At 35.9% G+C, this 11712-nt stretch overlaps 1 protein-coding gene across 1 annotated transcript in view; it reads right to left on the reverse strand.

Annotated features, from left to right (window-relative positions):
• LOC136034690 (neuroglian-like) overlaps positions 1–11712 on the reverse strand; it is a gene marked incomplete in the record, with an annotated part of 146180 nt that overhangs the window by 66041 nt on the left and 68427 nt on the right. Inside the window, 2 exon segments of the mRNA XM_065716015.1 lie at positions 10051–10168; positions 11079–11236. Coding sequence (XP_065572087.1) covers positions 10051–10168; positions 11079–11236 — 276 coding nt within the window.

Consider the following 11712-nt stretch of genomic DNA (forward strand, 5'->3'; position numbering starts at 1 on the left):
TATAATACACCATGTAAAAACAAGATCCCCTGAACTTAAATTGTTGGGAATCCATTATATTTAACACGCTATATCAAAGATAAATAAATTTCTTCTGTTTAGTCAGTTTCTTTTCCTAGATTTCTAATAATCTTCTCTATTTGTGAGCATTTCTTTTCACTGTCAGACAGCTAGTCTAGCGAATTCAAGCAGTTGCCAATCTTTAATTTAAAGGTATGAAGAAACTACTATTTAAAAGCGATGTTATGTGGCACTTTTATGCTCAAAAATACTATTTGTCAACGTAAGGGTTATTGAAAATAGCTAGCTGTAGATGTTCACTGTTCAAAAATCAATTATCAACTTATTTTATATAATTGGTAATCTCGGTAACTCCCAGCCAATCACGCGATTTTATATAAAAGGTAGTAAGCATCTCCGAAGCGACAACAACTTAACACGAAGCGTCAGTATGTTTCTAATAATATGGAGTCGTAAATTTATTTTTAATGTTTGAAGCATGAAGGCAAGTGACTACCGCATATAGTTTAAAAAGATTGCATGCGATCAGTAACTTCACCCAAAAGCGATGAGTTTTATGCGTGGTAACTATAGCCTTTTTTGTCTCACTGCTGGAAACTAAATTAAATTTCCAGAAATTTGTTTATGCGCAAGAGAGAGAGAGAGGTAAAGGGACTTAAACCTTAGTGTTTAGGGGAAGAGGCAAGATGGTTTCTCTCCCGTTCTCACAAAAAAGAGTACAATACAATCTACAGGTTTTTTTTTTTTTTTTTTTTTAGTATTTTTATATGCCTGTCATCCGACCAGTTCTTTGATTAATATAATGTATGTTTACCGTAATCATTACTGGTTTTAGAGGGCACGTAAACAGTGATGAATATCCGGCCTTTTAGTTTTATAGTTGCAGAAACACACGAAATTATAGAGGTTCCCAACGGGGCCCATATGGGAGCTTCCCATGATGCAACGCAGGCTGCAGTTCAAAGTTATAAAGTACTCGTACATCCAGCACCTTTTTAACTGAATCCGTTGTTTAAGCCTGATACGGAAACTGAGCTTAGTCTTGATAAAATTATCTGTCATAACAATTTACTACCAATATTTCAGGATTTCATTCAGTTTTGTAAAGTAAGTCTACCTCAATGCCAATAAACTATGTTAACATAAATTCCAGGCTTGAAAAAAAAGACGAAAAATAATGAAAAATGATTGCACCGCATTATTCCACAAGCAAATTTCGACCATTTTTCTAAGGTCCCCGCTTTTGAATGTTGGTAAGATATTATTTAGGCATTTTCAATGGCATAATAATGTCCGTAATAAATCTTTCATTTACTAGACATTTGGAACTGATGCATACAGAGAAAAAGTTGGTTAGTTCATCATTACTAAACTCCAGTTAAAAAACCAAGAACAGTTAGTTATTATCACCCATAGAAAGGTACCACAGGAGTGAGCAGCCTTAAATATAGGTCACAAACTGGCGAGCACATATCACCGGTGCTTTTCTGTTCCAAGCCGATGCTTAGACAAACCTCCTGCAAAATTCCAGATAGGGATTCAGGTCGTTGTACAAGTTGCATGGCAGGGCAATCTGTGGTATCCAGCAGATATCCTTCTCCTTCGTCAGTTATTAAGAAAAAGTATTCTCTGGAAACGGTAAGTAGGCATCTCAAAGAGACTTTCAAGTCATGTAAGCCGCTCTTTCGTACTGTCCAAAGTGTCTTTTTAAGCCATTATTGCCATGCAGCAATAACAGAGACAGCGCTGTAGCGCTTCCTACGTAAATTACCATATGGTTTCCAAATACTGTTTATTTTGTACGGTCGCTTAGTATGGAAGGGATCATCGTAGAAACTTGACAGGGGTTCATTTTGGATATCCAAGGTTCTAGTGTCCTTTGAATAAAAACAAATACCTGGAGAACAACAGGTCCCACCTCTGCCATTTGTAACTGCCCCCACCTCCCGCAGTATCACATGGAGTTTGGTTAAAATTTTCAGATAGCCATTTTATGGAAAATATTAGAAAATTCTAATAGATAAGCCTTTAAGATAACCTGAGCCCCAGAACCCCTGGGACAAGGGCTGTAAATTATGCAAATTGTAAGCTGTTGACTGATTGGTTTTTATAAATATAGCTTTCAGAGTCCAGTAGCACAAAACTTTCACGGATTGTTCTTTGGGTTAAAAGCACACATTCTTATGAGAGGGGGAGCGTGGGAAGTGGGTCCGGAAAATGACCAAAATTGTTTTGCCCCTGATTATTTGAAATTTACATCCCTATGTCCCATCCTTGAACCAAGAGAAAATTTATATACAAAAAATATTTCCAGGGTACGCATCCCCTCCCCCCCAAAAAAAATGGGACCCAAAAAGGGGCCGAAACCTTTCATCCAATCTGTTCGAAGCTGACATTCTTAAAACCTTTGGGCTAAAAGGAAACCAGTGTAGAAAGAAAATTAAAAACAAGAGCTAAGAGCTCATTTGGCACTTGTGACGAGGCAAGAAGAGCTAAGAGCCAAGAGATCATATGGTATGAGCTCTAGCAAAATTCTATGAATCAATAGATTGATCTAAAAGGAAAATAAGAGGCTTAATGTCGGTCAGGATTTAAAATAAGAGCTCTGAGTCATGATGTCCTTCTAAATATCAAAATTCATTAAGATCCGATCACCGACTCGTATGTTATAAATACCTAATTTTTTCCAATTTTTCCTCTCCCTTTAGCCCCCCTGATGGTCGAATCTGGGAAAACGACTTTATCAAGTCAATTTGTGCAGCTCCCTGACACGCCTACCAATTTTCATCGTCCTAGCACGTCCAGAAGCACCAAACTCGCCAAATCACTGAACCCCTCCCCCCAACTCCCCAAAGAGAGCGAATCTACTACGGTTCCTTCAATCACGTATCAAGGACATTTGCTTATTCTATCCACCAAGCTTCATCCCGATTCCTCCACTCAAAGTGTTTTTCCAAGATTTCCCCTTCAAACTCCCCCCCAATGTCAAAAGATCTGGTCGGGATTTGAAATAAGAGCTCTGAGACATGAATTCCTTCTAAATATCAAATTTCATTAAGATCCGATCACCTATTCGTAAAATAAAAATACCCCAATTTTCACGTTTTCCAAGAATTCCGGCTTCCCCCTCCAACTCCCTCCCCCCAATGTCACAGGATCTGGTGGGAATTTAGAATTAGAGCTTTAAAGCGCAAGACCCATCTAAATATCAAATTTCATTAAGATCTGGTCACCCTTTCGTAAGTTACAAATACCTCAACTTTCAAAATTACCCCCCCCCCCCCAACTCCACCAAAGAGAGCAGATCCGGTCTGATTATGTCAGTCACGTGTCTTAGACAGGTTTTTATTCTTTCCATCCAGTTTCATCCTGATCTGACCGCTTGAAGTATTTTCTAAGATTTCCGGTTCCCCTCAACTGCCCCCCCCCCTATTACGCTGGATCCGGTTGAGATTTAAAATAAGATATCTGAGTCACAGGTCCTTCTAAATATGAAGGTTCATGAAGTCCGATCACTCCTTCGTAAGTTAAAAATACGTCATTTTTTCTAATTTTTCAGAATTAACCCCCCCCCCCATAGAGCGGATCCGTTTCAATTATTTAAATCACGTATCTAAGACTTCTGCTTATTTTTCCCACCAAGTTTCATCCTGATCCTCCAATCTAAGCGTTTTCCATGATTTTAGGTTCCTCCACCCTAAACTCCCCCCAAAGTCACCAGATCCGGTCGGGACTTAAAATAAGAGCTTTGAGACACGATATCCTTCTAAATATCAAATTTCATTGAGATCCGATCACCCGTTCGTAAGTTAAAAATACCTCCCCCCAACTACCCCAAACTACCCCAAAGAGAGCGGATCCGTTCCGGTTATGTCAATCATGTATCTAGGACTTGTGCTTATTTTTCCCACCAAGTTTCATCCCGATCCCTCCACTCTAAGTGTTTCCCAAGATTTTAGGTTTCCCCCCTCCAACTCCCCCCAATGTCATCAGATCCGGTCAGGATTTAAAATAAGAGCTCTGAGACACAAGATCAGTCCAAACATCAAATTTCATTAAGATCCCATCACCCGCTCATAAGTTAAAAATACTTCAATTTTTCTTTTTTTTCGAATTAACCGGCCCCCCACTCCCCCTCCAGATGGTCAAATCGGGAAAACGGCTATTTCTAATTCAATGTGGTCCGGTCCCTGATACACTTGCCAAATTTCATCGTCCTAGCTTACCTGGAAGTGCCTAAAGTAGCGAAACGGGACCGACAGACAGACAGACAGACAGACCGACAGAATTTGCGATTGCTATATGTCACTTGGTTAATACCAAGTGCCATAAAAAACCGGTCCTGTCCAAAATGGGTCCCGATAAAGGGCAAAAAACTTTTTACGTCACCCCTGTTTATGGAAGGGGTAGTCAGAAAAACTTCAGAGAGAACACATTCGATTGGAAACTAAAAGTTATATTGCGATTTTTAAGACCAAAAATGATTGGAGGGCAAAGATCCTCCTTCCCGTGTCGTCTTCTACTACCCCTCTACACCAGAAAAACCTCAAAGAAATTTGGAGATAGATATTTTGTTCAGGAGTGTAAAAAAGCCTTATAAGTATGCCTCCAAGATCGTTACCGTTCCATCGCCCCGGGATCAATACAATAAACTATGTAAATTACTCACTGCTAACAGACAGGTTCTAGTTTCTTTTTTTTAAGGTGGCTCTGTTTTGTCATTGTTGTCTAATCACCGAGGATCTCTAATGGGTCATTTACTAGGCCAAATTTCCCAGAGTTTCTCAAAATTCTGCTCTAGAAACGACATACTCATCTGAGAAAACCAAGAGGCGTCATACGCGTCTTACTTTTAAAGAATCAAAAATATCTCTTTTGCAATAGGGGCAGAGTGGCTAGAATAGATATGGGGCTTAGAATCCAAATACAGTTAAGCATCGAGGTAAATCAAAAGACACCATGCGTTGCCAAGTTATCAAAGTAGCGTTGGGTAGGAGACGGGTTGGGATATAAAGAGGAAACTTCCAGTTTTTTTTTAAGAGGGAGAAGGACCTGGACGTCGAGCACATACTTGAAGAAGGAGGCAGAGAAGAGCTCAATATGTTTTGTCACATTTCTATCTTAGTTTCGGAACTTTAAGGCCCTGACAAACTAGAATCTACTCGAGTTGAGGTAGCAATGTAAATTGAAAAACATCGTACAAACCTAAGTTGAAAAATTAGGATATCTGCAATATTTGCAATGGGGTGGAGTGGCTAGAATATTACCTCTCCAATCCACCCAAACGTTTTGTACTATAATCAGATATGGCGCTTAGAATATATACAGGTCTAAGTAGCAAGGTAATTCAGAAGACAATATATGGTGCCAGATAATCAAAATACGCATCTTCAGTATCTTGGAAGTAACTTGAGGTACTAAGTTGAGACTTCCAGGAATTGTAAGGGAGTAGGGGGCAAAGTGGACCCCGAATTTTGACTTCTGAGAAGGACACAGAGGGAGAGGGGCTAAAATACTTTGAATCTTCCATGCATCTCAGTGTTTTTTCACTATATACCCCAATGTGACTTACAATCTATTCAAGGTTAAGTACCTAAGCAAATAAGAAACGCTACATGATAGAACGCGATAAAACAGGAGCATCTGCAATGTCCTGGGAAGGGTCTGGGGATAAACTGAAAATTGCAAGAGTGCCAGGGGGTGGGGGGATTGGGGGTCTCAAATCCTGAATTGGGAGAGGGAAAAAAAGGAAAAGTCCGAAGATTTTGATCTTTAACTCTGTCGAAATTTGTTCACGCTATGAGCACCTGTTAAACCGGAATGTATTCCTAGTGAAGCAACAAAGCGGACAAAAAGAAATCATGTGAACCCAGATCATTAAAACATGATGAACTGTGTATCTTCATTATCCGAGAAAAGGCTTAGAGACAAATTACAATTTTCCAAAAGTGATAGGTGGCAAGTAGACCACAAATTTTGACTTGAGAGGAGGGGCAGAGGTAAATCGAAAGAGAGTATGTATCCAGGCTTTCAAAATGGGATATGTTGCAATTTTTCGAAACCAACTTAAGGGGTCGAATAGGAACTTCCGGACTCTTTAATCCTTTTAGTACTGCAACTAATTTTTCCTCACAATATAAATCTTCCTTCACATCCAAGGTGTCACAAACTTTTTCATTTTCCTCTATAACTTTTCCTTTAACTCTTTCCTGGTTTAGCACATTCTCAAAACGTTCTGTCCATCTTTCTTTAACTCTTTCCTTATCACAAATTGTGGCCCCGTTCCTGTCTTTAACTTGCAAAAGTCTAGATTGACTACTCTTTCTAAATTTACTAACATGCCAGTACATTATTTTACTATTATGCCGTCTAGCTCCATCTAACAGATCCCAGGCATTTTAGCCATGCCACAGCAGCTTGAAAAAGACATGTATAGATACCTTGGCCAGGTGGACGTATATGCAGAAAACAAATTTGGCAGTGTCGGTTCATGACGCCCAGAAATGTACCCAAAACTGTTTTTGTCTCAGATAAGTTTGCAACAGATAAACTGGCAGACAGAGCTAGGTAAACCTCGATGGAAACAAAAATGTTTAGAAGGTTGGTCGTAGCGATTAGTGATAGCTGGAAATAGGCCAATAAATTGTGTTTCCTCAAAGTGGCTTAGACTTACAGGGCATGTAGAGACAGGGGCCTCGATGAAGATAAAAGCTATAGAATATGATATTTGGAAAAGGGGCTTTAGCCAATGACTAAATTTGCAAAATTGGATAAATATTGTTTTCTCTGATTGGCATGAAACTTCCAGAGTAGGCGGACTGGACCAAGGAAATGTTAGCGAGGACAACCAATTTTAGAAGAAAAATGTGGTTGAATCGGTTCTTAGCAAAAAAATATATCTAATATTCTTTAAAAGCTGTTCTGCTTTAAAATTTCAGAGCCAAGGGAATAAAAATTAACGTGAAAGAAAAAAAAAGAAAAAATCCAATTGTATTTATTCGCGACGTTTTTTGTTTTGTTTTTTTTACTTTTTTTAGACAGCAAGTCGGAAACTCTAATAAATGATCTTGACGCGCAATTATTGAAACAAACGAAAATTTACAATAAAATACAATAAAGATTATCCTTTTATCAAAATGGCGGATTAAGATATATATATATATATATATATATATATATATATATATATATATATATATATATATATATATATATATATATATATATATATATATATATGTGTGTATATGGATATATATATAATATATATAAATATATATATCTTCTATATATATATATAAAAATAAGTTGTCTGTCTGTGGATGTGTGGATGGATCAGGTGACGTCATGGAAAAAACTAAAAAAAGGCAAAAACTACAAAAAAACTAAAAACTAATAAAAAAAAATAAAAAGGCTAAAAAACTAAAAAAACTAAAAAAAGGTAAAAAACTAAAAAAAAAACTAAAAAAAAAGGAAAAAACTGAAAAATAGAAGAGAAAAAGAAAACTAATAAAATTTTAGGCTAAAAAAGGTAAAAAACTAAAAAAAAACTGAAAAAACTAAAAAAAGGCAAAAACTACAAAAAAACTAAAAACTAATAAAAAAAATAAAAAGGCTAAAAAACTAAAAAAACTAAAAAAAACTAAAAAAAAGTAAAAAACTAAAAAAAACTAAAAACTAAAAAAAAACTAAAAAAAAGGAAAAAACTGAAAAATAGAAGAGAAAAAGAAAACTAATAAAATCAAGAATAAAAATAAAAAAAAAATAAAAAAGATAAAAACTAAAAAAAAAGTAAAAAGAAAAAACGAAAAAAACTAAAAAAGCTATAAAAAAAAGGTAAAAACCAATAAAAAACTAAAAAAAAACTAAAAAAGGTAAGAACTAAAAAAGAAAAAAATAAATGACGACACTCAAAGAGAAAGCGACCGGGACAAAAGGAATGTTCGATTAGCAATCAACAAAGCACCGGGACACGGAGTATAAATGACGACCAGGACATAAGTAAAAAAAAAAAACTAAAAAAACTAAAAAGAAGGTAAAAACTACCAAAAAACTAAAAAGAAAAAAAAACCTAAAAACTAATAAAAAACTAAAAAATCTAAAAATCTAAATAAACTAAAAAAGAAAAAAGGAAAAAAATAAAGGAGAAAAACAAAACTAAAAAACGAATGTATATACAGACCGGGACACCGGGATACAAATGACGACCGGGACACAGGGAATATAAATGACCATACATAAGCCATAATGATCAGGACATAAGTAAAAAACATAAATGACGACCGGGACACAGGGACACAACTACAACGGGGACGCCGGGGGGCACAGGGGGATATAAATGACGACCGGGACAGGGAATGGTCGATTAGCAATCACCATCAACAAAGCTCAAGGGCAATCACTAGAATCATGAGGTATAGATCTGAATACGGATTGTTTTCCCATGGACCATTATATGTTGCATGTTCAAGAGTCGGTAAACCTGACAATCTATTTATATGCACAGACAATGGGACAGCAAAGAATGTTGTATATTCGCAAGTTTTACGTAGTTAAAAACATATATATAATATATCTATCTATATTCACAGGTGGGACATAGGGACACAACTATAATGGCGCGTAACTAATATGGCGCGTAACGACTTACGCGCGCGGGGGGGCTTGGGGGGGGGGCGCGAAGCGCCCCCACCAACTAGGTGTTGGGGTGGCGCGAAGCGCCACCCCAACAGCTAGTATATATATATATATATATATATATATATATATATATATATATATATATATATATATATATATATATATATATATATATATATATATATATATATATATATATATATATATATATATATTTATATATATTATATATATATCCATATACACACACACATATATATATATATATATATATATATGTGTGTATATGGATGTATATATAATATATATATATATATATATATATATATATATATATATAAATATATATATATATATATATATATATATATATATATATATATATATATATATATATATATATATATATATATATATATATATATATATTCACGGGTGTTTACATGATAGGGATCAGGATGACCTAAATTCAATAGAAGAACAAAAACAACACACAATTACCATTTGCATGAACCACAATCCCTCTCCTATCCACCTAAATTTCTATAGTAAAACTATTACTAAAATACAATTGACATAAGTAAATAGAAAAAAATTTAATCTACAATTACACAATACTAGTGCTGACTAACTGAATATTCAAAGTTTCATCCAAAATTGAAGCAAAAATCCAACATTTTTGTTTAAAACAAAAAACTGAAAAAGGTTTCAAATCCTAACGTTCACCAATAATAAAATTAGGTCAATTGAAAGCGAATGCAAATTAATTTGAAACAAAAAACGTTTTCCAAAAGGAAGTATTTCAATGGAAGGTCGAGCCATATTAAAACCTAGGACGGGAAGTAATAAAGTCATATAATAATTCAAACTTAAAACGAGCAGAAATTCCAATCAATGAATAAAAAAATCCATAACGAACGCAAATTATAACGAATAACTGCATCAAATATAAAGATAACGGACAATGCTATGAATTTATAAAAGAATCCTAATAAATGAAATACAAATGAAACTTTATAATAAATGAAACTTTGTCAAGACGAACTTAACTGGAACATAAATTGCCAAAAACAGGAGTAGGGCTACCCCCCGCCCCCTAAAAACTTTTAAAAGGCATAGCCAGAGCCGTTCCTAGGGTGGGTGGTGTCCATGGAACAATTAATTACGGCCCCCCTCCCCACTCCCGATTCAAATTTAAGCAAAAAAGCCGAATCAAAGGAAAAAATCGGATCAAAGTGAGTAATTCCCCAGCCAACCCCCTCCCCCCCCCCCCAAGCCACGCACCCATGGCAACTGCTTCTGCTGCACCTCCAATAGGAACAGGAAGGTTGCCCCCTTAGGCTCTGGCTCGAAGCTTCATTTGCGCTCGACAAAAAGAAATGGACTTACCAAGAACATTGAGATAAACATCTTTATATGCGTAGCCAAGACTGTTAGTTGCGTTACAACCATAATTTCCAGTATCTTGCTTTGTCAATTTCTCGATAACAATTTCGTTCGGTCGTACCTGAAAAAATTATGTTAAAATACTTTCTTGATTTAAATTTGAAGTCGCGTGTTAAAATTGAATTAAAATGGAATAGTTGTGGGCATCAAGTCATGGCTAATTGTAGAAAAAGCCAAGACAAATAGTCCAATTGACTGAGAGGCAATTATGGCAACCCCCCCCCCCTATTAGGATTGTATAAAAATGATGTTAGTTCATTTGCTAATAGATAAGTTTATATGTTATCCGTCCATGCGTCATTCCTAGGGCATTAGAACTAAGGTAGATAGTCATAGAGCTAAGATAGCGATAGAACGTATAGTTTTCCAAGTGTTTGGTTAAATGGCACGTGTAAACGGCGGGAGTAAGTGTGCATCTTTAATTGGACCAATACTTGTTAGTTATCTTTTAGCAAGTCACGCCTGCCTAGAGTCTCAGGCAGATCGACCGAGAATTTAAAATTGACATAGGACCATTAGAATTGCCTGAAATGAGAGGTAAAAAAGGGACGCCTACCTATGATCTTAGACAGGTTGAACCAATAATTTAGAATTAACACATGACCGTTAATTTGCGTGGAATGACAGGCAAACAAGTTTATGCTAACCACACAAAAAGAAAATTGCATAGGAATGATTTGCTAGAGAATACGCCTTTTAAAAGATACTTCATAATCCGGAATATTTCTAATTGGTATCTCCGAAGCGAATAAGTTACGCACCAAGAAGCAGCCAAAATAGACATTCTTTCATCATTCAAAATCCCACTAATTTTTCTTAATTCAAATTCATCATTCCGTCATAAACCTTTTATGTGACCACTAAAATTATGAACATTTATTTTTTAATTATTTTACAACTTATTTTTGCGAACACGTGTATTAATTGAAAGTAGGCAAAAGACAGAGAAACAAGAGAAATGAAAATGTAACCTTTCTTCGTGGATTAGAGGGAAAACTCTCAATTGGCTTGCCATTATGAATCCATTGTATTTCGGGAGCAGGTTTCCCTGATGCTTCACAGCGGAAAACTGCGGTATCATCTTCTGCCGCTCTTACTACTTCGGGTTCAACAGTAAAATAAGGTTTGGCTGTAAAAAAAAAAGCAATTAAGTTAGATAGTGCGCTGTAAATGAGCTAGTTAGTACCTGAATAGGTTGAATGGGGAGGGGGAAGTATATAATACGTCATGCCTTTTGAGTGGTTTCCCTTATGAAATAGACAATAGTACTTCTAAATTTACGGAACCTACTTTCAAAACAGTCAAATCGTCAAGAATTGACTAATCTACTTATCATTTAGTGGATAAGACAATATTTAGAGACGAAGGGATAGAGCGGAAGGCAGCATTTACAGCAAGTATCCCCCCCTCCCCAAATGGTCGTGAAACGTGTTTATATAAAAAAAAGAAGTGGGCGCTTAAAAACGCAATTTTTTTGGATGTCAGAACTAATTCCCTTCTCCGCCGTTAAGAGAGCAATATATCATGAAAATGGCACCGAATTATAGCAATTGGCTTAGATCCTCCTTATATGAAATGAAACCAATAAGGAAAAGAACATTCTTC

This window comes from Artemia franciscana, chromosome 13 (genome assembly GCF_032884065.1).
Source record: "Artemia franciscana chromosome 13, ASM3288406v1, whole genome shotgun sequence".
NCBI lineage: Eukaryota > Metazoa > Arthropoda > Branchiopoda > Anostraca > Artemiidae > Artemia > Artemia franciscana.